Source organism: Cydia pomonella, chromosome 25, assembly GCF_033807575.1.
Source record: "Cydia pomonella isolate Wapato2018A chromosome 25, ilCydPomo1, whole genome shotgun sequence".
NCBI lineage: Eukaryota > Metazoa > Arthropoda > Insecta > Lepidoptera > Tortricidae > Cydia > Cydia pomonella.
In genome coordinates this window covers 9244767-9270476 of record NC_084727.1, presented here as the reverse complement: position 1 = coordinate 9270476, position 25710 = coordinate 9244767, and the positions used below count along the sequence as shown (strand labels likewise).

General features: G+C 37.9%; 2 protein-coding genes across 10 annotated transcripts; both read left to right on the top strand.

Moving 5' to 3' along the window:
* The first annotated feature begins 1257 nt into the window (after positions 1-1257).
* Positions 1258-3484, top strand: LOC133531738 (antichymotrypsin-2-like). The gene is made up of 3 exons (XM_061870124.1): positions 1258-2026; positions 2658-2792; positions 3212-3484. The coding sequence occupies exons 1-3, from the start codon at positions 1934-1936 to the stop codon at positions 3482-3484; spliced, it is 501 nt and encodes a 166-aa protein (XP_061726108.1). The 5' UTR covers positions 1258-1933.
* A 2-nt stretch (positions 3485-3486) lies between these two features.
* LOC133531736 (alaserpin-like) lies at positions 3487-21745 on the top strand. Of its 9 annotated transcripts, XM_061870116.1 has the most exons (7): positions 3487-3627; positions 4266-4364; positions 5721-5864; positions 6847-7056; positions 8057-8198; positions 17086-17278; positions 18117-18293. In XM_061870116.1, the coding sequence occupies exons 1-7, from the start codon at positions 3487-3489 to the stop codon at positions 18142-18144; spliced, it is 957 nt and encodes a 318-aa protein (XP_061726100.1). In that variant the 3' UTR covers positions 18145-18293. The 9 variants fall into 9 exon arrangements, with proteins under 9 accessions (XP_061726100.1, XP_061726105.1, XP_061726099.1 ...); XM_061870121.1 differs by lacking the exons at positions 17086-17278; positions 18117-18293 and adding an exon at positions 21040-21745; XM_061870115.1 differs by lacking the exon at positions 17086-17278 and having other exon boundaries at positions 18117-19757.
* The last annotated feature ends 3965 nt before the right edge of the window (positions 21746-25710 follow it).

The window sequence follows — 25710 nt, the reverse complement described above, 5'->3', positions numbered from 1 at the left end:
TTTATATTAAACCATTCTCATAGTTCTGGCGCTTAAGGCAATGCATTATCTGCCAATAGGCTACAAGGCCTAAATGATTTCCGACAAATTCGGGTGTGTTGCGAGTTTCAAGCAGGGATCGGAACCGGTTTTTTGGAAAAACTTTGAAAGAAACATATATTTCGGTTTATTTTATACTCCAAATATAGGACTCGGTTGTGTTTTTAGATAACGACTTCGTATTATGAGATTGCCCAATTAGAAATGAAATAATTAACAAAGAACGAAAAAATACCGTTTTCGTTCCCATACAAAAAATACCGGTTTCCGATCCCTGGTTTCAAGGCACGAGGGTTAAACAAATTTTGACATCGAGTGAAACACAAATATTTTCACCACACCAACGCGACAAACATACTAAAGTCAGACCAAGTTAAGCTGGCACCGATTTTGAGAGCCCAGACGGTACAAGTGTTATTTTAAACGTTAAGCTTCTATAAAATTATAACATTTACTTAACACTTGCACCGTCTGAGTTATCATCATAAGTCAAAACAGTAAAGACATAAAACCGTTTAATTGTGATTTTAAGACCAATCTTTGCAATTATTTTCTATCGAGCCGATTTCGTTCAATCATGTATCGAGTACAACCACGGTCTTTGAAATATAATTAATTTGAATATATATTTTGCTTACTTGACTAAAACAAATAGTCTTTCTTAAAAAACTGTTTAAGTAACATCAATTTCAAGGACATTGGGTGTTGACAGTCTCTTAAAACTAATTTTGTATGGGATTTTGAGTTTCCAAAACGTCCCGCTTGGCGCGCTGTTTCTAAATTTCATACAAAACGTCTCGCTATCGAATAAATTTACACTAGGGGCTCAGTATGACCTAAACATGAATGGATCTCTTTCTTTGCCTTTCGTTACATACTGTATAAGGAAACAACTCAAAATTGGCATTAAATTACTTTGTCACTCTTGTGGATAAACTGCAATTTAGTCATCAGTTGTTGAACGATCAAGAGATTATTCAAACCACAGCCTAGCTGTCTATTTGCGTGGCTAATTTTGGTACCGCAAAAGAGCGCTGAAGCCCTCAGAATATGTTTTTGCATACTTACCATTTTAGCAAGTAATAAAAATACCCATCTACCCGGAAAACGGAAACATGGTCGCCCTAAATCTACTTCGCTCCGTTCCGTGGAGCAAGAGTTGGGTGTATTGGGGATGGGGTGGGAGGTTACCCAAGCTGCCCAGGACCGGAGTCAGTGGAAGATACCAGGATGAAAAGAAGAAGAATGAGTTTAGCAGGTAAGTACCTAAAATGGAAAATTCGATAGACCATCTTAAAAAATACTCAATATAATTTTTAGGTCATTGAGCCTGTTGTCATAAAAATAAAAGGGACTGTTGGTCATTTAACAGTTCTGTTGATATTCAATGACATGTATTAAAAACAAGATATTGTACGCCGAACTCTGGCTGATTGTGACTTGTGACACACTTTATGTCAGGGATCGGAAACCGGTATTTTTTGTATGGAAACGAAAACGGTATTTTTTCCTTCTTTGTTAATTATTTCATTCCTAATCGGGCAATCTAATAATACGAAGTCGTTATCTAAAAACACAACTGAGTCCTACATTTTGAGTATAAAATAAACCGAAATATATGGTTATTTCGATGTTTTTGCAAAAAACCGGTTCCGATCCCTGCTTTATGTAACATAATGATCATTTTCGTACAATTATTTTAAACTAGCTAGCTTTTTTTTTATTTACGTTAAAAGCAGGCCCAAAAATTACATTGCTTCGCGTTCCTAAAATCCCTAAGCCTTACACGCCCTTGCCAATGAGAACGCACGGGAAAGGCCCGCAGCGAAATTTTGATGATGTCACGCGTGTTTTTGTTTTGGTAGACTCCCCCTCCAATCTCTCAGCTATATAAATGTGTCTGAAGTCTAGACACACTCAGTACCTATACAATATGGAGCCGTCGCTCGCAGCGTCACTCTCGCATTTCGCAGCGCGGTTCGCGAATGTAAGTTATCGGTCACGCTCAAGGTGAAGGCCGTGAGTGTTTGTTGTTATTTTTAGATTTTTTGGTTGCGATATTATGACGGTGATCGCGTAATTTTCAACTGATGAGTATTGTTGTTTACAATTATTTGTTTTTTATTTACTTTCAAAGTATTTAGTAAGGCTGCCTACTTACGAAAGTCAGTGGTTAGAGAATTCCGCCTACTTACTCGCGTGCATGATTCAAAAAGACTTGTGTAGTTTTAGAAGCTTAGAAAAGCGTTTTTTTTTTTAACACTAATATGAAAATATCGACCATATTTTTTGCCATTTGTACAAGCTTTTATTTAACTTGCCCTGTTATTCTGTTATTATGTAAGTTTGTGTGGTTCATTGACCCACTTCCCGGTTTCCGATTGAGCTACAAGAATTTTAGAATTGTCTCGATGAGTATTACTTGCCTGAGGAAAGAAAAGTACAGTCAGCGATAAAAGCTTTTACCAAAAACTTATTCTTAATTTTATATAAATTAAATCCTTAACACAAGTGAGCGTAAACAAGAACACATTTATTGGCAGTTTTGTCGGTGGGTTGAAGTGTTAAATAGATTCCATTAGGAAATTATTAAGTCGAATTCAATTGAATTATTCTAGGAACTGGAAAAGGGTAAAAGTCAGGTGTGCTCCCCGCTGTCGGCGCAAGCGGTGCTGGCGCTGACGGCGCTCGGCAGCGGTGGCGACACCCGCAAGGAGCTGCTGGAGGCCATGGCGCTGTCTGATGATGAAGCGGTAAGATTTTTGACTCTTATTTACTAAGGACCCTTGGTGCTTTGCCTTGCATAGGTGTTTCTACTTGTTATCTAGTAGAATGTGTCTGGTTGTTACCCTCACCTTAATAATCTTCACATGGAGCTGTCTGGTTATCTAATACCGAAATTAAATAAGCGCTTATTCAGTAACTAGGACGCTTAAACTTATAATCATCCAGTCGACCTAGTTACAGCTAGAACAATACATCAAAGTTTTAACTACTTTCTGAAAAGAGCAATCTCTATTAGTGTCAGAGGCCAAGATGAACTCAAATAGGTTTGGGTCACTGAGCTTACTTTAACGAGGATACAGGATAGTAACCAAGGCCTGGAGTGCCCTGGGACTGAATAGGTGTTTTCATCTATTGCAGTTATTCAAATCACTGCTTTTAATTCCAGCTTCGTTCTTTATTCTCCTACGTAACATCTACCACGAAGTCCGTCGAAGGCATCACGCTGAAGATGGCCAACAAAGTCTACGTCACCAATAAAAGCAAGTTGCAGCCAGACATCCAGAAGGATGCCAAGGAGGTGTTCCAGTCCGCGCTGGAGCAGTTGGACTTTACGGAGAGTGCAGCAGCTGCGGGGGCTGTTAATAAATGGGTGAGGAATAGTTATATGTACTTTCAGTCGTCGAGTCCTCTAGAAAGTCCGTCGAAGGCATCACCCTGAAGATGGCCAACAAAGTCTACTTCACCAATAAAAGCAAGTTGCAGCCAGACATCCAGAAGGATGCCGAGGAGGTGTTCCAGTCCGCGCTGGAGCAGTTGGACTTTACGGAGAGTGCAGCAGCTGCGGGGGCTGTTAATAAATGGGTGAGGAATAGTTATATGTACTTTTAGTCGTCGAGTCTTCCAGAAAGTCCGTCGAAGGCATCACCCTGAAGATAACCAGCAAAGTGAACGTGTGCAGCCGGCCATCTAGAAGGATGCCGAGGTGTTCCAGTCCGCGTTGTAGCGGTTGGTCTTTACGGAGAGTGTGAGCAAAGGTGAGCAATTTTGTTCCTACTTTTAGGATTTTTAACACAAAAAACATTTTGCAAAAAAAAGGGGTATTATGTTTGATCGCTTTTTTTGTATTTGCAAACGAGTGTCAGTAGCTCAGTAGGTCACGGTTTCGAGTCTTGGTCGAGGTAGTGTTTTTTTATTTCTAATATTATTCGGACGTCGGCGAGAAGACTGCTCAAGGCTAAAATGGGATTGGGCCGGTCACATGCAGATAGTGTAGTGTAGCAACCAAGTGGATGCCAGAAGAAGGACGCGGCAGGTCCAGGCGGAGATGGCAGGACTACCTAGACATCTTTGTCAACAACTGGCCGGAAAAGACCCTAAATGGTGGGTTGTGGAAGACTAGGGGAGAGGCCTTTGCCCACCATAGGCTCTAAAAATAAATTCTATGTAGCTACGTAGCTACTAATGAATGTTTTTGATAGTAAATAAAATGCTTTTGTCAGGTGGCGGAGCAAACTGAAGACATGATAAAGGACGTAGTAGACGCCAAGTCACTGAACAGTGACACGCGCCTGTTGCTCATCAACGCCATCTACTTCCAGGTACGTTGAATTTTATTGGACATGTAATAATTGTATAATTTTCATAACGCTAAAATATCAACAAGTTATAGTTTTTAATTTGGTATAAAAAGCTTAGAAGTGAAATATTACAAAATTAGTTAGGAGGGCCAAATCAAATCCGTTTTTTTAATTTTAACTGTTTTTCCTATTTTCCATACACAAAATATTAAAGTAAGATATTTTTTATTAAAGAAAATGTAATGATTGTAGATGCCACAGAAAATAAAATTGGTAAATCGTAATCATTTGCCAGATGTAGGTATTTATTTAATTCTTTGATCAAATCGGGGAAATCCTGAAGAAAGGCCAGGTCAAGAGCACCCTAAACCGACGAGCGTGTATGAGGAATGTTATGAAAGTGAAGGAAGCGAAAGAGGTATGTCAGGATCGTAGCAAGTGGAAATCCGTGGTCTCTGCCTACCCCCACGGGAAATAGGCGTGATTGTATGTATGTATGTATGTAGAAATGTTGCGTGTATCACGTAAACCATTTTAAATTGTTACGCATAAATTAGGCAGTTTTTGTTAAGATTAGGTAAGGCAAGTGCTAGTCGGACTCGCGCACGAAGGGTTCCGTACCATTATAAAAACGGCAAAAATAATATGTTTGTTGTATTGGAGCCTCCTTAAATATTTATTTTATTCTATTTTTAGTATTTGTTGTTATAGCGGCAACAGAAATACATCAACTGTAAAAATTTCAACTGTCTAGCTATCACGGTTCATGAGATACAGCCTGGTGACAGACGGACGGACGGACGGACGGACGGACAGCGAAGTCTCAGTAATAGGGTCCCGTTTGACCCTTTGGGTACGGAACCCTAAAGAGGTACCATAGGAGGAAGAAAGGCTACTAAATTGCCAAATGAAAATGAATAACGGATTATCACTAATCATCCATTAAAGTACAATAAGGTGAAAAAAAAGCTAAACCTTTTTTTTTTTTTTTTATACTACGTCGGTGGCAAACAAGCATACGGCCTGCCTGATGGTAAGCAGTCACCGTAGCCTATGTACGCTTGTAACTCCAGAGGAGTTACATGCGTGTTGCCGACCCTAACCCCACCCCCCCCTCGTTGAGCTCTGGCAACCTTACTCACCGGCAGGAACACAACACTATGAGTAGGGTCAAGTGTTATTTGGCTGCGGTTTTCTGTAAGGTGGAGGTACTTCCCCAGTTGGGCTCTGCTCTAGATCTGGAATGACATCCGCTGTGCTGTGCCCTACCACACAAGGCGAGATGACATTCACAATGCCCATACCTCTCTTTTGGACGTAGTTTAAGGACATACCCGGGTCCAAAACCCCTTTATATGTCTATCATCAATATTCCAGGGATTTTGGGAGACACCGTTCAGGACTCGAGCCACCCGCGACCGACCGTTCCATGTGGACCTCAACACGCAGATCAAAGTGCCGATGATGAGCATGCACGATGTCCACTTCCGGTATAAGCACAGCCCGGAACTGAAAGCTCAAGTAAGTACAGACCGTCCATGTTGGAGGGTCTGCCATCTCGTGACTTGAATCGAAATCGAAAAGAATTCTCGCTTCTATAAGCATGCGCGACACTCCATGCTGGCTCTATTTCGCATAGTAGGATCTGCCATCTAGTGGCGTAAATCTAAACATGGAAACTTGACATAATGCTTCGCGCCAATGTATAGGGGACTTCTGTGCTGCCGTCTACAGTTCATCTATAGAGTTATCGAACGAAGTGGTCTTAGGGCCAATTGTGTGTAAGTTCTAAGTTCCTTAGTTGTAGTAAACTTCTTAATTTTTTTGAGAATATAATCTTTATTTACATAATAGATATATACAGAGGTATGACTATAGCTTAAATCTAAAATAGGCCCTTGAGGCATTGCACCAAGGATGCTGGCGGCATTTTCTCGTTATATGGCAATAGGTACAGTGATACGTTGTGCGAGGAAGCCGCCAGCTCTTCGGTCACCAGTTACGTCCTTACGTCAACCAGCCGCTTCGCAATTTCTGCAAAAATCTTGTAATAAAAAAAAGTAATAACATAGGAAATTATTACACAGATGACTAACGGCCCGATTCGAAGAATGATTAAGACACGTTTAAGATCTTGGAAAGATCTTTAAAAGATCGATAACAAATGTCAAAATTGACGTTTATTTCGATTCCGCTGTGATACCAATAAGATCTATCTACGATATTTCTAACGTCAAAGTGACATTGGTTGCTCGAATCGAGCTGCTTCTGTCAATTGTATGACATACAAACGATATCTAAATGAGAACTTATCTAAACCAGAACTTATCGTTATCGTATCTCATTCTTCGAATCGGGCCGTAAGTCCCACAGTAAGCTCAAGAAGGCTTGTGTTGTGACACCCAACCCAGTATCTATTTCAGTTGATAGTAAAATTTCAGCGTAGGTACTACTTATTGGGTCTAGTCTAGTTTGTGACATCAGGATTCGTTTCCCATTCCAGTTCCTCCAGATGGACTACAAAGGTCGACAGGCGAGCATGGTGATAGTCCTCCCCGATGAGATCGAGGGTCTCGGAGCCGTGCTGCAGCAGCTCGCCGCCGGCCACGACCTGATGGCTGAACTGACAGATATGAAGAGCACGCTGCTGGACGTCATGGTTCCCAAGTTCAAGATTGAGACGGAGATAGATTTGACGCAGCTTCTGCCTGAGGTAATACCTGAAGACTATTGTCTCTGTGAGCTGATGACTTCGTCCTCCATGGCTCTGCCATTTAGAATAGCTTCCAGATACTGAACCAAAAACGATCTACAAAATTATTACATCTGTTCATAAGTTACCACGAGAATCAGCTAAGAAATGCGACCTGAGGATAATAAGCTATTAACAAAAAAAATTGGTACAAGTTTTTATAGCTGAATGTAGTTTTCTTACCACAGGCAACTAGGTAATACTCATCAAGACAATTGGCTACTTGACAGTTTTTTATAAATAATGTCAAACGATCTTGATTTTCCTGAGGATCAAATGTCTATTTTTTTTTTTATACTACGTCGGTGGCAAACAAGCATACGGCCTGCCTGATGGTAAGCAGTATCCGTAGCCTATGTACGCCTGCAACTCCAGAGGAGTTACATGCGCGTTGCCGACCCTAACCCCCTCCCACCCTCGTCTATATGGGACTCATGGCATTTAAGCAACACAAAGGTCAGAAATGAGAGTTAAAGTATGACGCTCGTACTCAACGACTGAAACGCCTCTAACAAAATGATATTGTAATGTGACGTCACATTACATTAGTCTGTCCTAAATGTATGGAAGATCAAGGAAATTGCCATTTTGACCCTGAAACATTGCGTTTATGTGTATAGTTGTCATACAATTTATTTTTCAATAAAATATAAGGAATCGAATGGTACCTTTTTTTTGTTTTTGAAAGTTAAAAAAAGGAGCCTTGTATTTTTTTTATAGTCTCAATATATTTTTTTAAATTCCACTCTTTTATAATGGATAGCTTTTCTATCCATTTAGCTAAATTTTGTTATAATATTCAACATGTGTCAAGTACCCAATCCTTATATCCGCAAACACAATTAGGTTGAAAGGTTGAAAAGAAAGGGGAGGTCTTTGCCCAGCAGTGGGGCTCCAAATATACTACTAGAGGTTTTTATCAATGTATCCCCAAATTAACCTACAATAAATTTCGTTTTAGATGGGCATCAAGCTAATATTCGACGATCGCAATTCAAACATCAATATGCTAACGTCCAACGAGCCCCTCTACGTGTCGAAAGCTGTCCAGAAGGCTCTGATCGAGGTGGACGAGGCAGGGACGAAGGCTGTTGCACGCACGAGTATGTATACCTCATAATATTTATTATAAATTACGGTTTTAGTGACTGAAGTGTGGCTTAGCTAGCGCATTATGCTAGATGCCATAGGAATATGAAACTTCTGTGCCGCATTTCATATTAAAATGGAATTTCACGTCATAATAAGGTTGATTTTTAAGAAACTTTCGGATGATGCGTTCGGATTCAAGCAGATTTTAGACAGTCAAAACGGTCTATTCTATTACAATCTGTGGGAATGGAAGTTTCGACTTAGGGCCGCTTGCACCATCCCACTAACCCGGTGTTAACCGGTTAAATCGTTAGCCCCGGTGTCAAATTGTGTTGGTAGCCATGGTAACTCCAAGTTTATAAATATAATAAATATTATAGGACATTATTACACAAATTGACTAAGTCCCACAGTAAGCTCAATAAGGATTGTGTTGAGGGTACTTAGATAACGATATACATAATATATAAATATTTATAAATACTTAAATACAGAGAAAACAACCAGGCCTCAGGAACAAATATCCATGCTCATCACACGAATAAATGCCGTTACCAGGATTTGAACCCGGGACCATCGGCTTCATAGGCAGGGTCACTACCCACGAGGCCAGACCGGTCGTCGAAAGGTTTAACCGGTTAACCCCGAGTTAGTGATTAGTGCAAGTGGCCGTTAGCAACTTAAGCTTACGGGAATATTTTTGAGCGGAAATACTAGCTGAGCCACTTCTGAGATTTGAGAATTTTAGGTAAGCATCCATCGCGATGACAGGGGCAGCTCCTTAAATTAGTGCGATAAGGACAAATGTAGCTAAGACGAAAAACCCTGCGTAAAAATCTCAATAATCCTCCAAAACGACTAATGTGAAATTATAATTTTTCGCTAGCTCGGCTTTTAATATGAGCATTAGCGGCAAACAATTTTGCATGACGTAAATGTGCCTAACATATTGTGTAAATTATGTTGATATACAAATCTTTTAAATAAAATAAAATACCAGCCGGGCTAGCACATGATTGGTGCGAGAGTATCTCGCGGCGAGATAGACTACCCATCCCTCTTTAATTGACATAGTTAGAAAAAGATGGGTAAACTATCTCGCCGCGAGATACTCTCGCGCCAATCATGTGCTATGCTAGGCCTACAGTACCAATCATGTCAATGACTAATTTACTGCATGCCAAGTCATCGAGTGCAGAAATCACCACGATATAAAGAAATATAAAATTATGAATGTGCGGCCGATTAATGATCATTGAACGACACAAATGTCCTGTAGTAGACTTTCGATCAATCGAACAACCGACTCAACAAAGCTTTGCTACTGTTTTAAGGCAAGCAATTCCTTTCAGTGGCATGCAAATTACTGTTATGTGGACGACGAACGCCTCCTCCAGTAAAGTGGGAGTTTATAGCGGACCGTCCTTTTCTCTTCCTGCTGATGGTTCAGCCAATCCCAGCTTTCTTGGGGGTCTACCAAGGCAGCGAATTTGCAGTACCTGATACGCACTCGGACTTTAACTGGCCATAACCGGTTTCGGCCGCAACCGGTTTCGATCAGCAAATGTCAAAGAAAACCGGTTAATACATTCTATATTACAGCGAGAAAGAAATACATTCAAGAACATATTGGTTGTAAGTAAAATTAAGATAAAGCAACCAACAATAGATGGAATTATTTTTAGAAATTCTTATTCTGAGATAGATGGGCTTCTTCGTTTAGCTTTACAGAAAGTTTATAATTATAATTTGCAACTACTCTCGTATTTTATTAAGAGTATCTTACTGTTTTAAGCCTGCAGAAAAGTGTTAAGTCCAGTACTTACAACAATGCCACGCCATACAATCGTTTTAGTGACATAAAATCATAAAGTTTATACATGTATTTTTGATATGACAACATAATCAAAGGGTAGTAAGTTTAGGCATTAATGAACACACTTTCATAGGTTAAAAAAAATACTTTTATTTTTCTATATAAAAAAATTCAGCAAGCCATGTATCACGACTTTGTTTTAACTCAAAACGTCACGTTGATGACGCGACGACTTCACAACTGTCACAAGTGATCATAATGTATGAAATACATTGCCGCTCGGAAAAGTAAAAAAAAAAACATGCTGTAAATATAAGAGTAAATTAAAGTAAATTATTTCATACCACTTAAATCTACATCTCGTCAAAGTTTGTGGTTATATCAAAAATACACGCAGTATTTCATAAGGGTTACAGTTTTTTCTTTTGAGGTACGGAAGCCTAAAAATTCCCTCACGAACACCTTTATGTGTTGATGTCGACTGCTTCCTAATAGTATCTCGATTTCTCAAGAATATAAATATGAACATGTTTGACTCTACGGGGAGTTTTCTATTTATTTTTCAGTGATACCCCCCGAAATGCCTTGTTGTATACGGAGGCCACGGAAGTTTAAAGCGGACCGTCCCTTTGTATATTTACTGGCGGCACGAGAGTTCCCGATTTTCTTGGGAAGCTATCAAGGAAGCGAATTTGCAGTACCAGATGAGTCTGATAGTGATACTGACCAAATGAAACCGGTTAACGTCGGTGTCAAAGAGCAATTAGCAAAATAAATCGGTTATTTTAGTTTAAATTTCTTTACCGTTCGTATGCTTCTGAAAATTGTCGGGTGTTCAAAACTTAATGTTGACATGCTTAAGTTCAATATAGGGATGCGCTCATCTTTTCTAAACTTTGGAGACGCCTTGTCTGTAATTTTCTGTACATTTTTTGCCGATTTTTGTGGGGGGAGGGGCACATCAAATGCTACGTACAAATAGCCATGTCAAATAAACGTCAGTCCATACAATATATGACTGTTGGCCGACGTTTTCGACAGAGGGGTAAGCTCTTAAAGGCGACTCCATTCCAAGGGTTTTGCTATATTAATGCATAACTTAGCTTAGTTTGACTATACGTATTTTTAATAATACGGGCAAGTACATTTGTATTTCATGCTAATGTCTATTGTATTATCAATGAAAATACAGTTAAGCTATACAAATAATTTGCATTTATTTTAAAAAGATTTTAGATTTAAGATCCAAGTAAAATGTTTTCTGTTTTGACCCAAAATTATAAAAACTGTATTTTGAGGAAGTAAAAAAAAGGTATATGTTTCTTCCACTGAACTGCAAGCCACTGCTATGCAGATTAAAGGCTCCCCACTCTCCACCAATAAAGCGTGTATTCAAAGCTTACCGTCTCCTCCACTATTTATGAGCTCGAATATTCCCAGTTGACGACGGGTCTGGCCTAGTGACTCTGCCTAAGAAGCCGATGCTCCCGGGTTCGAATCCCGGCAAGGGAATTTATTTATGTAATGAACACATATATTTGTTCCTGAGTCATTGGTGAGATCTATGAATATAAGTATTATTTATCTATATATGTATGTAAGGTAGTTGCCTGGAAGAGATCTTTTAGCGATAAGACCGCCTGTTGTTTACCTCTTCTTAATGTGCTGTGTTATTAGTATTGTGTCTGTATTGAGGCGTGCAATAAAGAGTATTTGTATTGTATTGTATTGTATTGTATTGTGTATATATCGTCGCCTAGTTACCATAGTACAAGCTTTGCTTAGATTGGGGCTAGGTCGATCTGTGTAAGATTGTCCCCAAATATTTACTAGTTCTCTTAAAAGGTCACCAAGGCATCGAATTTGCACTACCACACACGCCGTTGAATAATCGAATAATATTTAAATCTCAATATTTGCAGTCTTTAGACTCTGCTTAAAAATGATCAAAGTCCGATTCCTCGATATGATATTTTCAGAGTGCCGCGCCGTAGCATTATGTATGCGAAGGCCATCTCCTCCACCAAAGCTGGATTTCAAAGCTGATCGTCCCTTCTACTATTTGCTGCTAGCACACAAGAAACCGGTTTTCTTGGGTTTCTATCAAGGCATCGAATTTGCACAGCAAGGTTTATCATCGGACTATAACGAATCAGAACCGGTTGCTGTCGGCAATGAACAAATGGCATAAACCGGTTAATTTGGTTAAAATTGACTCTACATACGCGTACCTTACTACGGCTGCAATAAATACATCATCGAACTTTTATATGTGAATTTATTATCAATTGTAGACCTGTTGTTTTTATTACCACTAAAATATAGTAATTCTACATAAAAATTTAAAAACAGAAAAACAGAATGAACACCTAAGTAATTGATTTTGCACGAAACTAGACTCAATAACTAGGAAATAAATAACTATAAATTATAAACTGCAAAATATTTTATATAGTGAAGAAAAATAAACCAAGCCATCCAATGGCAATTTGATTTGTTTTCTTTTTCTTTTCGTGTCGAGGTTCCTTATTTCATACAGCGGATGCCCAGGCAGCATCGTTTACAGCCCTGGCGGTTTCGTGCTCAGATCCAGCTAGTTTGTTTGGATGTTTCGTTGTTGTATAAATAGCAGCAACATTTTCCTCGCTATACCGTCGTCATGAAAGGCATTAGTAATATTAGTATAGGAGGTGCAAGCGGGTTGGTCATAACGGTCATAAGGGACGAGCCTACTATAACTGGCTAAAGTAGGCCCTTGAGGCATTGTACCAAGGTTGTGCAAGTTTAAACTATATTTAATAACTAAAGTTGGAGGATCAAATTAAGTTAAGGTATATTTCTTTCAGTGCAGAGTAAGGTAGCTATATGTTTCCGAAGACCATCTCCATCAAAGCTGCAGTTCATAGCGGACCTTCCCTTCTTCTATCTACTGATGGCACGCCAGAATCCGGTTTTCTTAGGGGTCTATCAAGGAATCGAGTTTGTACAGCGGGGTCTGCCACCGGACTTTGTTGAATTGGAATCCTTTGTCGCTGGTGACAATGAAGAAATAGAATAAACCGGTTAATTTGGTTAAAATTGATTAACTCACATTAATGCAGATGTAGCTTATATAGACTTTTAAAATGGGGGAGTGTCATTATAAAGGCCAATATTTATAAAAAAAATCAGGAGAAAATAAACCCAATTACACAATTTTTTTCTACTGCCAAACTGCAGGACAGGTTTTTGGCAGAGGAGACTCCTTTTAAACATAGATGGGTAGACTTAGCTAATTATAAAATTGCCACACTTAACTTGTCATTGCGAATGCCAGACAGAGTTAGCTTAGTCAGACTCTAAGGACCACTTGCGCCATCCAAGGTTAGCCACTGTTTACTCGGAGTTAACCGTTAACACTGGGTTAAATAGTACTGGTAACTCCGGGTTTAACCGGTTAACCTTGAGACAGTGGCTAACCCTGGATGGCACAACGGCCCTTGCATCATCCCCCTAACCCGAGGTTAACCGGTTAAGCCGTTAACTTAGTGTCAAATTATACTGGCAACCATAGTTACTTCAGGTTTAACCGGTTAACCCCGGGTTAGTGTTTGGAGCAAGTGACCTTTAGTGTTTTTATTTGTATGTCTTTATTATCTCTGTTATAATAAAGTATGACTAAGTTTTAAGATAAAAACGAATTGTATCCTTTTACTTCAGCGAAAAGCTGTAAAAACCAGATTTCCGAGCATAAAAAGCAAAAGTTTATATTTTTTCAGTATGCCGCGCTGGTCCAATGAGTTTCGAATATCGACCTCGTAGAAAGAAGCTGAAGTTCAAAGCGAAACGTCCATTCCTCTATCTTTTAAAAGCTCAGAAGATCCCTATATTCTTGGGGGTCTATCAAGGTGTTCGAGGCAGCGATGCCAGCGAGTTTGCCACCGGATCTTAATAACTGAATTGGCATCTGACAGTAACCGGCAACCGATCGGAACCAAACCGGTTCAAAAACTTTTAAATATTCGAACCATATATTTCGGTTTATTTTATACTCCAAATGTAGGACTCAAATGTGTTTTTGTAACGACTTTGTATTAGATTGCCCAATTAGAAATGAAATAATTAACAAATAACGAAAAAATACCGTTTTCAATCCCATAAAAAAATACCGGTTTCCGATCCCTGGTAACCGGTTTAGGAAGAATTAACCAAATAAACCGACGGCATTTTTAATGCTACATACAAAATAAATGATAAAATCTACACACAGTGATTCATTTTGACGGATTTCTCATACTAAACTAGAGAATAATCAATGAATCCTTATTACAAGCTTTTATTTAACTTGCAATATATTTATATATGTTTGTACGGGTTAAAATTTTGCAAGTTGTCTCGATGAGCATTAGTTGCCTGCAGAAAAAAGTACAGTCAGCGATAAAAGCTCGTAACAAAAACTAAATTTTGGCCAAAAACTTATGTTAATGTTATATTGAACTATATTCTCAAATGTCTCAACAAGGAAACCGTGCACAGAATCGGTACTTACTAGCAAAAAAATTTTTGTTGTAACTACATAGCAGTGTTGATTAGATTAGATTAGATTTATTTATTTCTTAAAGAAAAAACACAGTATTTTACACAAAAGGATAAAACAAAGGCTTTCACTAAAAGATCGTCAACTTAACATTAAAACAAAAAATATAAAATTAATAAATAAAGAAATGTCAAGACAAAAAAGAAAATGTCAATGTAAAATGTGGGCCGATAGTGAAGGTACTTCCCCAGTTGGGCTCTGCTCTAGATCTGGAATGACATCCGCTGTGCTGTACCCTACCACACTAAACAAGACGACATTCACAGAGCTCATACCTCTCTTTTGGACGTAGTTTAAGGACATACCCGGGTCCATTCCTTTCCCATTACCATATCTTTTCGGGCATGAAAGTGAACGCTCATGTATTTATTCCAGTTTCGCAGTACCGAGTGGCTTGCTGCCGCCAAAGGCCGAACCCCCCGAAAAAGCGGGAGTTCATGGCGGACCGTCCTTTTCTCTTCCTACTGAAAATCTGTCAAATCTCGACTTTTATAGGGATTTACCGAGGCAGGGAGTTTGCAGTACCGGATGTGGCAACGGACTTAACCGGTTTAGACAACGGACTTTACCGTTAATTGTCCTTAAATAGAAAATAAAGTTAACTGAATCAAACCGGTTAATATTATCGAAGGGAATACATCTAATTAAACCGTACGTGTATTTCACAATTTTAGCAATAAAAAACATTATTAGAGAGTTTGCTAATTTGAGATAGAGGAAGGAACGGTCTAGCTTTACCGATTTATATATTTATGTTAATTTTATTTGGATATGATATTATAATTTACAATATTACGGGATAATTATTATTAAAAATCTATGTAGTATTTTTGTAATGTAATTAAGTTATAATAAATGATAAAATGTAATAAGATTTTTATTCATGAGTATCTACATCCAACCTAAGATATACCTTTAAAATACAAAAAAACATGCCTGGACAAATCAAGAAAAAATTATGCTCGAATAGATGGCGATATACCTTTGGCCTATACTCGAGTAGATGGCGACACCGTTTGATATTTAACACATATCAGTAGACATAGACATGGGTCAATTAGGCATGCGTCATTCTAAAAGTTTTAGTCCTGTGTCGAAAGATGGCAGTAAATTTAGTTGAGTGCAAAAATTACTTTGACAATAACGCCTCTATACTATACATACCTATCTTGCATCACAATCATGCAATGCATCGCAATATAAGAATGGTAATCACTAGCTCTGCTATTTTTCTGTTTATAAAAAAATAAATTCAGAGACTGATGGCTAAATAAACTTGATATAGCCACAAATGCATTTTTACAAGCTTTTATTAGTATGTTGGTTTGTTAGTTATTCAGTACGGGCCTGATAGTGCATGTGCTACAACGGAAAACACCGCATACATATCTACATCGACGATTTTTGGTACACAGGTACTTTAGACCAAAACATGATTTTTTTCCAGTAGTTCCTAAAATCCCCCCTTAGGGGGGAGTAATGATGTCATCAATTTTTTGTATGGGATTTGAAATTTTTTTTTTCAAAACCTATCGTGTGGGGTATCAAGACAGAAACCAAGACAATTTTTTTTTACACAAATTGACTAAGTCCCACAGTAAGCTCAATAAGGTTTGTGTCGATATATGTAGTTAACACGTTAAACGCCAGACCAAAATATTCATTTTTTCTTAAAAAAAAACTTGATGTAAATTCAATTATTACTTTGATATGTATATAGATATATATTTTATTTTGTTATTGGAGGTTTAGTTAAAAAGGTATTTAAAAAAAAAAACTCGCGGTCACCGATGACCCCCGTGGCGCTGTGAAGTTCATATTTCAAAAACCGTTACCATGACGCCACGCCGGTCCCCCCGCCGGCCACGCCGGTCACTGTGCCGGTCATTATACTGTCACATTCGCACCCGCTAAAATATGCTTATAATATAAAATTTAACTGCTTTGGCATTGTGTGACAATAGCTTGGTTTGGCAATTCCTGCTACTGGTTCAAGAAGATACGCTGTTTTTGTTTATTTTTGTTTATTTTGGGTTTTTATGATGTTTTTTTTTGTGGAATGCATGTATCAGGTGTGTGTCTGCATTGGGAAATTTATTTTTTCTTATTTTTTGATAATTGTTGTGTATCTCCAGATAATTGAAATAAATTTCTATTAATTATATAATTATTGCAAATACTTAATTATATAAATTATAGAATTAAAGCTGTGATTTGAAAAAAATGCCTTGTTTTTTTCATTTTTTCAACAAATCTACTATGTCACTAACTGCACCCACGTCCCAAGCTACCGTTTTACTAACGAGCGCCATGCCGGTCCCTTGCATACAACGCATTGCTTATAACTGCTACACGCGGCGCAGGATAGCGTCTTAAAAACAGGTTTAACACGAGGTCACCGGTGCCCCCCATGGCGTGTTGCAGTTGACTTCGTGAGGTCGCCGGTGCCCCCCATGGCGTTCAACGTGTTAATATGACTTATAGAAATTTCAATTTAATTTTTCAGCTTTTTATGGCTATCTCGGTTGTTTGCGAGTTGATATGCCATTGAAATGGAAATTTGAAGCTGATCGACCCTTCATCTATCTGCTGAAAGTTGGGCAGATCCCAGTTTTCTTGGGAACTTACCAGGGTAGCGAGTTTGCGCTAACGGATGTTTATGAACCGGACCTTTACGAACCGAAACCGGTAACCGCCTGGTTGGTAAACTATTAGATTTGATATTGAAATATGCTTGTTTAATATTGCAAGATTCGTAATAAATAAACTATATTACATATATAGTTTATTTTCTTATTTCGTTTCACCGTAGACGTAACTACTACTTTTAAAGACTGAACTGTCATCGATTCTTTATATTATATTGATATCACTTGAGTGGCATCTTAGGATGTTTTTTAACGATTTCCGATCCCTAGTTGGGTTACATTTTTAGGGTTTTGTTACACATTGCTAAATATCATGTGAAAGAGGTCAAACTGTATATTCTGAAACTATTTGTAGTTTTTTTTTCATAGGGAAAAACACTCCCCCCCCCGTCTCCCGCCTTATTTCCGATGTTTTCCAACGAGACTTATCAAATTATTACATAACATTATCATAAATATTACAGGACAAATATAATCACAACTTTATCTGGATAACTATTTTTTTAATAATCAATAACTTTCTCACATTTAATTTGCGGGAATTAATGATACTTGATTTTTTTTAATGAGATAACATTAAAAACACCTTCTTTCAAATAAAATAAAAATATTGTAATCGGTTTCAAAAACAAAAACATATCCCATGAAAAACCAACATACACACAGGTCGAGCAAATTAAGTAGTTAACCAATATGCCGATAGATGGCGCTGTACAATTATGCTTTGTATATTTGTGGTCAATTTTTTTTCCTGTTAATTGTTACATGAGATATTTGAAAGTTTGTACGGAACCTCGGTGCGCTAATTAAACGAACTCGCATTTAATCTTGAATCTTTAATGCTCTTTTTGTTTGTGAAAGTACGATATGTTTCTATTTTATTTTTCAGTGGTTGGAGACGAGATAAGATTATGTAAAATACGCGTCCCAGAAAAGCGCGTGTTCAACGCAAACCGCCCACACCTGTTCCTCCTGACAGCCAGGGAGATTCCGGTATTCCTAAGCGTCTATAGAGGCAGAGAGTCTGCCGTACCGGTTACGGAAACGAAGAAACCGGTTTCTTCTACAGAACCAGTTTTATTTACAAACATGTTCACTCCTTCGTATATTTAAAGACGTTATGGCGCCGACTTTTTCGCCATAAAAGATTTAATTGTTTCTTTTTTCGAATGTAAACCGTCTTGAGACATACTAACATACGCGAGTGACAAAATATCACGTGAGTTTAAAGCGTAAAATCAGTTTATTCTATCTTTGTTGTATAATTAATATAAGAATTAGAAACTTCCAAAAATGTGAAGATTAAATTAAGTAACTAAAGGTGTGTGTTAGATTGGAATTGTTAGAATCATAAGATATTTGAATAAAAACCGGCCAAGAGCATGTCGGGCCATGCTCAGAGTAGGGTTCCGTAGTTACTCTTCCGTCACAATAAGCTAAACTGGAGCTTAAAGTATTGTAGATTGTTAACCAAGGGATGAATTGTGGGTGTACGTCTTTTTACTATGAAGGGGAAACTTTTTGCGATAACTCAAAAACAGCTTAACTGATCATATCCGCTATAGTTTTCATTTAATGACTTTCTTAAGCTCTACTTCCAAGATTTTTTTCATATTTTTTGGACCTACGGTTCAAAAGTTAGAGGGGGGGGGGACACATTTTTTTTTCTTTCGGAGCAATTATCTGCGAATATATTCACTTTATCAAGAAGTGTTTATTGAAGACCTATTAGTTTTGAAAGACCTTTCCAACGATACCCCACACTCTAGGGTTGAGGCGAAAAAAAAATTTCACCCCCACTTTACGTGTAGGGGAGGTACCCTAAAAAAATTAAATTTTTAGATTTCATTGTACGACTTTGTCGGCTTTATTGATTTATATATCCATGCCAAATTTCAGCTTTCTAGCACTAACGACCACGGAGCAAAGCCTCGGACAGACAGACAGACAGACAGACAGACGGACATGGCGAAACTATAAGGGTTCCTAGTTCCTAGTTGACTACGGAACCCTAAAAATGAGTGTGCAACGTAAAATAATTGAAATGTTAAGAAAAACTCAATTAGTAACATGCACTGATTCTTACATTTATATTTTTATTGCAGTCTCCGGCCTTCAATGTCATTATTAAGTTAGGCATTTTAATTTGCTACACTAAATTGGTCGCAACGTGATCGATATCGTACAATTTGACTTTACAAAAGAACCCATAATTATCAGTTTTTGTAGGTTTTATATCTTCTGCTGCTTACAATGTTTGGTAACAAATATTTCTGAATAAATACATATTTGATAAAAAAATTGTTTATATTATTTGTTCCGGCCGCTATAGAAACTGCGGGGCCTTGGTGTGTGGAGGCCAAAACTTTGGGGCGGCGTTTGAGGGATAGGGGCAGCGACCCCCGTGCCGGCTCTTTCCTGGTTCAGCAAATATCGCTGGCTGTGCAACGCGGCAATGCCGCTAGCATTTTTGGCACGATTGGATCAGGTGACAGTCGGAACGGGACATAGGGCTTTTGATATACAGTTAGTATGTTATAATTAATTTAATTTTTAAGTTTATTTCTAGTTTTAATTTTTTATCACAATGTCTTTTTATATTTCCTCTTAACATTGATATATTAAATATTTATTGTTTTATATACAGAACATACACCGCAGGATAGCCGGGACTGAGGTAGATCAAAAAAGAGGTGACGGGACGATCTCGATATTCTTGGTGCGTTTTGCAGCGACTGGTAGGAACATGCACCAAACCATGTTAAGTGGCGGAGGCGGAAGAAAGGGGAGACTTTTTCCGAGCACTGGGTCATAAAATAGGCTATTAACCCTTTTCCAGGCCGCACCAATCTACAAGGTTTTCCCAAAAAAGCCAAATATATTCTAATTAATCCAGCTTTGATGATTTATTTGAAGACAAGTAACATTTCCTGAAAGTGTAATCTAATTTGAACCTTAAATCGGAATGCTAAAGTTGAAATTCTAATGGCGCGTATGTGGTTGATAAATCGTACTATGCCTGGAAAAGGGTTAAAATTACACGCATACATATGCATATTAGAATGGACTCCTGATTAAAAGTACAGGAAATCAGGGATCGGAACCGGTTTTTTGCAAAAACATCGAAATAACCATATATTTCGGTTTATTTTATGCTCTAAATGTAGGACTCAGTTGTGTTTTCAGATAACGACTTCGTATTATTAGATTGCCTAATTAGAAATGAAGTAATTAACAAAGAACGAAAAAATACCGTTTTCGTTCCCATACAAAAAATACCGGTTTCCGATCCCTGGTAGAAATATCATTCGATTAAAAAAAGATGAAGAACAAATCAAAATCTGATGATGGTGTCAGGAGGTGAGGAACTCTGTGATAAAATAACGTAACCTGTAAGCTAAGATGGTCGGCTCTTTATCATTTGTCACCATGCCTATCACGTTCTAACAAGTATGTAAGCGTGAAAGTGATGGGCATAGTGACAAGTGATAAAAATGGAACTATGCTGCCACCGCTGATAGTGTTTGGGGTTTTTAGAATTGTCTCGATGAGTATTATTTGCCTGTGGAAAAAAATACAGTCAGCGATAAAAGCTTCTACCAAAAATAAAATGTTGCCAATAACGAAGCTATAACAAAATAAGCTGTATTTAAATTAACTGGCAACGAATTAAGTTTTTTACCGAATACTCGAGTTTTAGATCGTTTTTTAGTAAGAATATTTACTTACTAGTAAGTAAATATTCTTTATTGCACCAACAATTATACGTTGTTGGTGCAATGTATAATATTGTAATTTTTTATTTGTTTCAGTTTTTCTCCAAAAACTGTGTTCTTTGCCGGTCCACCCTCCAATGAAGCTGACGATGAAAGCCGACCATCCCTTCGTCTATCTGCTAAAAGCTGGGCAGATCCCAATCTTCTTCGGGATTTATCATGGCACCGAGTTTGCAGTATCGGATGGTTACGTACCGGATTTTGAAAGTGAAAGACTCTAATTAATATCCTTCAATTCAGGAATATTAAGTAAAATGTACTTATTAACGTCGAAAACGACTACTGGTTCTGACCCCAAACTACAGACGCAAGATTTAGGGTTAGAACCGATTTTTACGTAACGAAACCGGTTTATAATGTGTTAGTTTGCTCCAAAATTCGTTGTTTTAGGGTTCCGTAGCCAAATGGAAAAAAATGGAACCCTTATAGATTCGTCATGTCCGTCTGTCTGTCCGATTATGTCACCGCCACTTTTTTCCGAAACTATAAGAGCTATACTGTTCAAACTTGATAAGTAGATGAACGGCATTAGGATTTTTACACAAAAATAGAAAAAAAAAACAAAAAATTTTGGGGGTACCCCATACTTTGAACTGAAACTCAAAAAATCTTTTTTATCAAACCCATACGTGTGGGGTATCTATGGATAGGTCTTTAAAAATGATATTGAGGTTTCTAAAATCATTTTTTTCTAAACTGAATAGTTTGCGCGAGAGACACTTCCAAAGTGGTAAAATGTGTCCCCCCCCCCGTAACTTCTAAAATAACAGAATGAAAAATCTAAAAAAAATATATGATATACATTGCCATGCAAACTTCCACCGAAAATTGGTTTGAACGAGATCTAGTAAGTAGTTTTTTTAATACGCCATAAAATTAAAAAAAAAATTTTTTTTCATCAAACCCATTCGTGTGGGGTATCTACGGATAGGTCTTCAGAAATGATATTTAGGTTCCTAATATCATTTTTTTCTAAACTGAATAGTTTGCGCGAGAGACACTTCCAAAGTGAAAAAATGTGTGTCCCCCCCCCTGTAACTTCTAAAATAACAGAATGAAAAATCTAAAAAAAATATATGATCTACATTACCATGCAAACTTCCACCGAAAATTGGTTTGAACGAGATCTAGTAAGTAGTTTTTTTTAATACGTCATAAATGGTACGGAACCCTTCATGGGCGAGTCCGACTCGCACTTGGCCGCTTTTTTAATTTTAAATATGTGGTGTGGGACGTAGTCAGCCAATGAACCAGGGGGCGGGGGCAATTTGATATCTCCGGTAGGCCGGGTGGGGGGGGGGGGGGGGTGCAGGTGCCGCAGACGGGCATACATTGTATGTAAAATTTGAGCAACTGTTTAAAGTAGACCATCAGTACCTATAATGGTTGTAACACTGGAACGAGGTGGTGATACAATTTTTTCATATTAAAAACTTTTGGAGCACAATAGGGTTGTTTCCATCTACAAATCTTAGAGCAGAATTGTATCCCAATAAATTCTAATGGATTATAAGAACATGTTAAACTACATTTAGTGGACCTCTAATGACCATGTTTTTATAAATATTTAATTTAATATAACTTTTCCCACACGTCACGTGACCCAAGTCGAAACGCCATTGAAGATTCTGATGGCGTCACAACTCTAGGATTGACACTGTCAAAACGAAACTAATTTTAAATACTCATATTGTTTTGATATATAACGTAGCTCAACGAGGGGGGTGGGGTTAGGGTCGGCAACGCGCATGTAACTCCTCTGGAGTTGCAGGTGTATATAGGCTACGGAGACTGCTTACCATCAGGCAGGCCGTATGCTTGTTTGCCACCGACGTAGTATAAAAAAAGTATAAAAGATATTAGGCACGTTGTACGGTAGCAATGTAACCCAGTTGGTATGAGTAATAAATAAATGTGTAAATATTTCTCCTAGTTTTAATTTGATCCCAAAATGGTTTGCGAATAAATACAATTTTTCGAAAGATATCGTATTTTAATTGTTGAACAGTAGATCGTTTTCTAAACTCATGAACCCTAATGGTCCTATAATAACAATTGCTCAATATGACCTACTGTAAATAAGATAACAATAAATAAATTGATTTTATTTCAGGCAAGCACCCATATAAAATAAAGTGATACACAGAGAATTTACAATGTACGAGTAAAATGACACAGAAGTGTATAAAGTTTGCCTTATAAATTACAGTAAACGTTAAAAAAACCTGTACCCCTAGTGTAAATTTGATCGACATCATAACGTGACGAACGCGTTTGCGTTAAGTCTCATTTTGTATAGGATTTTGAGTTTCCAAAACGTCCCGCTTGGCGCGCTCTTTCTAAATCACATACAAAATAAGACTAAACGCAAACGCGTACGTCACGTTTCGAAATCGAATTTATTTACACTAGGGGTACTGTATTATACTGTAAATTACAGCTAAACGTTTGAAATAAATCTGTATATGTAAATTATAGCTAAACGTTGAAAAATCATCCTGTACAAAAAAATGTCTGTTTCATACATTTTGGCTGTCTGACGACATTTTCAATGGGAGAGTAATTTTTATTAGCGATTTCGGGGTTGATTCCATAGTACACGTTGCTCAGTATGACCTAAATATTCACCCTGTAAATTATTGCAGGCGACTTAATAATCATTCTGTATATACTCTGAGTTATCCGTCGCGTGCAGCGGTCGGCTGCCCGTTCCCACACTCATGGTTACTTCAACCCTTCGACTGCTTACGGTAAGCTCGTCGGTTAAATATTAAATGAATACAGTCGAGTAAAAAAGTGTTTTGCGAATCCGAAAGGTCGGAGTACGTTGTCGGCCCGTCAGTGTACAACAGAATACCGGATGAAATAAAAAAGGATGCAGCTTCTGCGGTGGCCTTTAAGTTGAAATTGCGCAAGTGGCTTCTTAGCAATACATTCTATTCCATAGACGAGTTCTTCGATATCCCTAACATATAAATATTATTTATTTACTATAATCTAGTCACTTTTATAAAGCATAGAATACTTAAATATGTACCTAATGATATGAAAACCATCATGCATATGGCATGTAACTTGGCGTTATAAATAAATAATTTGTAATTGGTATTTGGGTCAAACATATTTTAGAAAAAAGGTCACATAGTTGGAAAATACAAACAAAGTTAAAGACTGGTAAAGCGATTATGTCAAAAAAACTTACAATTAGCGCGGAAATCAAGCCCAGAGTGCGTAGACAAGATGTCAATCGATAACGCTTCGTAACGTAGCGTAGTTACTCGTATCTCTATCACTCTTTCATATTAGTGCGACAATGACAGTTGCGTTTCGTTCACTACGGAGCGTTAAGAGCCACCCTACGCTAGCGTTTTTTCAGCGTCGGGTTCTAGTCAGCGCTATGGAAAATGGCGTCGCTGCGCAGTTGCACCAACGTTGCGTCGAGCAGCCATAGAGTTGACTAGACGCCGACGCTCGGGAGACGCTAGTGTGGCTGTGGGGTGGCCCTAACGATTGGCATCTTGATTACGCACCCAGAGGTATCTTATCTATAGGTAGATAAAATAAAAGTCACTTATCAAATACATAGTACATTATGCAATGAGGGGGGTAAGTGTTATATTGGAAACCAGTGTGTTAATTCCCTAAGGCCGCATTTCCCACATTTTTCATTGGTAAAAGTGTCGTTATGCTTGCAGATAGAAATAGGTAATAATATTTGTTTGAAATAAAAAAACGGGGTAATATTTTTCCCATATTACCCCGTAGAATGTTTGTAGAATTCCTGCATGTTATTATCTGTAAATATCTTATTAGAATGATCTATTTAAGGGTTCCCAGCAAGCTCGGTTCTCCATACAAACGTAGTTACGCTCTCATTTCAAAACGACTAGTTAGATTGCTCTGAAACTTTGTACTTACAATAGGGTGAGGTATATCTAGGACTGTAATCAGTTTATGTAGCCTCAGATATCATAGTTAAAAAAATACATCGAATTGAAAAATTTAATACAAAGCTTGCTTTTGCTCTATTTGGTTTTTTTTATAAGGTAGAGCAATATAAACTGATTCCAGCCCTAGATATACCTCATATCATTGTATGTGCAAAGTTTCATTACAATCCAACTCGTAGTTTTAAAATGAGAACGAAACTCCATTTGTATGGGGGGGGGGGGGGGGGAGGGGGTTAAATTCGGCCGAGCTTGCCGGGGTCTCTTAAAACTGACTTATAATTTAATTTAATTGTTTTAAGTATAATCGATTGGACGCCGTCCTGTAGATCATCGTAAGTGTCGGTGGGCAGATAGAGTGGACGAGGTAGATCTCCATGAGCTCGGCGTCAGTGGAAACTGGCGTGAATCAGCGCAGGACCGGTTAAAATGGCGTGTTTTTGTGTTGGAGGCCAACACTCATTTTCGGTCATTGCGCCAAATAAGTAAGTAAATAAGTATAATCGATTGTTTACATTTTTTATTAAATATATTTATTAATAAAATATGAATATTAATAAAGTTTTGGGCTATAAGACTTATGAACGCAACTGTACTAAAGTAAACAATAAATCACTACCAATAATAAACGTGACAAGACGTTGTCTAAGCATTATTTCGTCTTCAAACTACTAAAACATTCAATACACGGTAACCGATTATTCCACTTAAATTATACCGCCATTTTATCATTTTACTACAAGAATTCAAGTTCAACTAA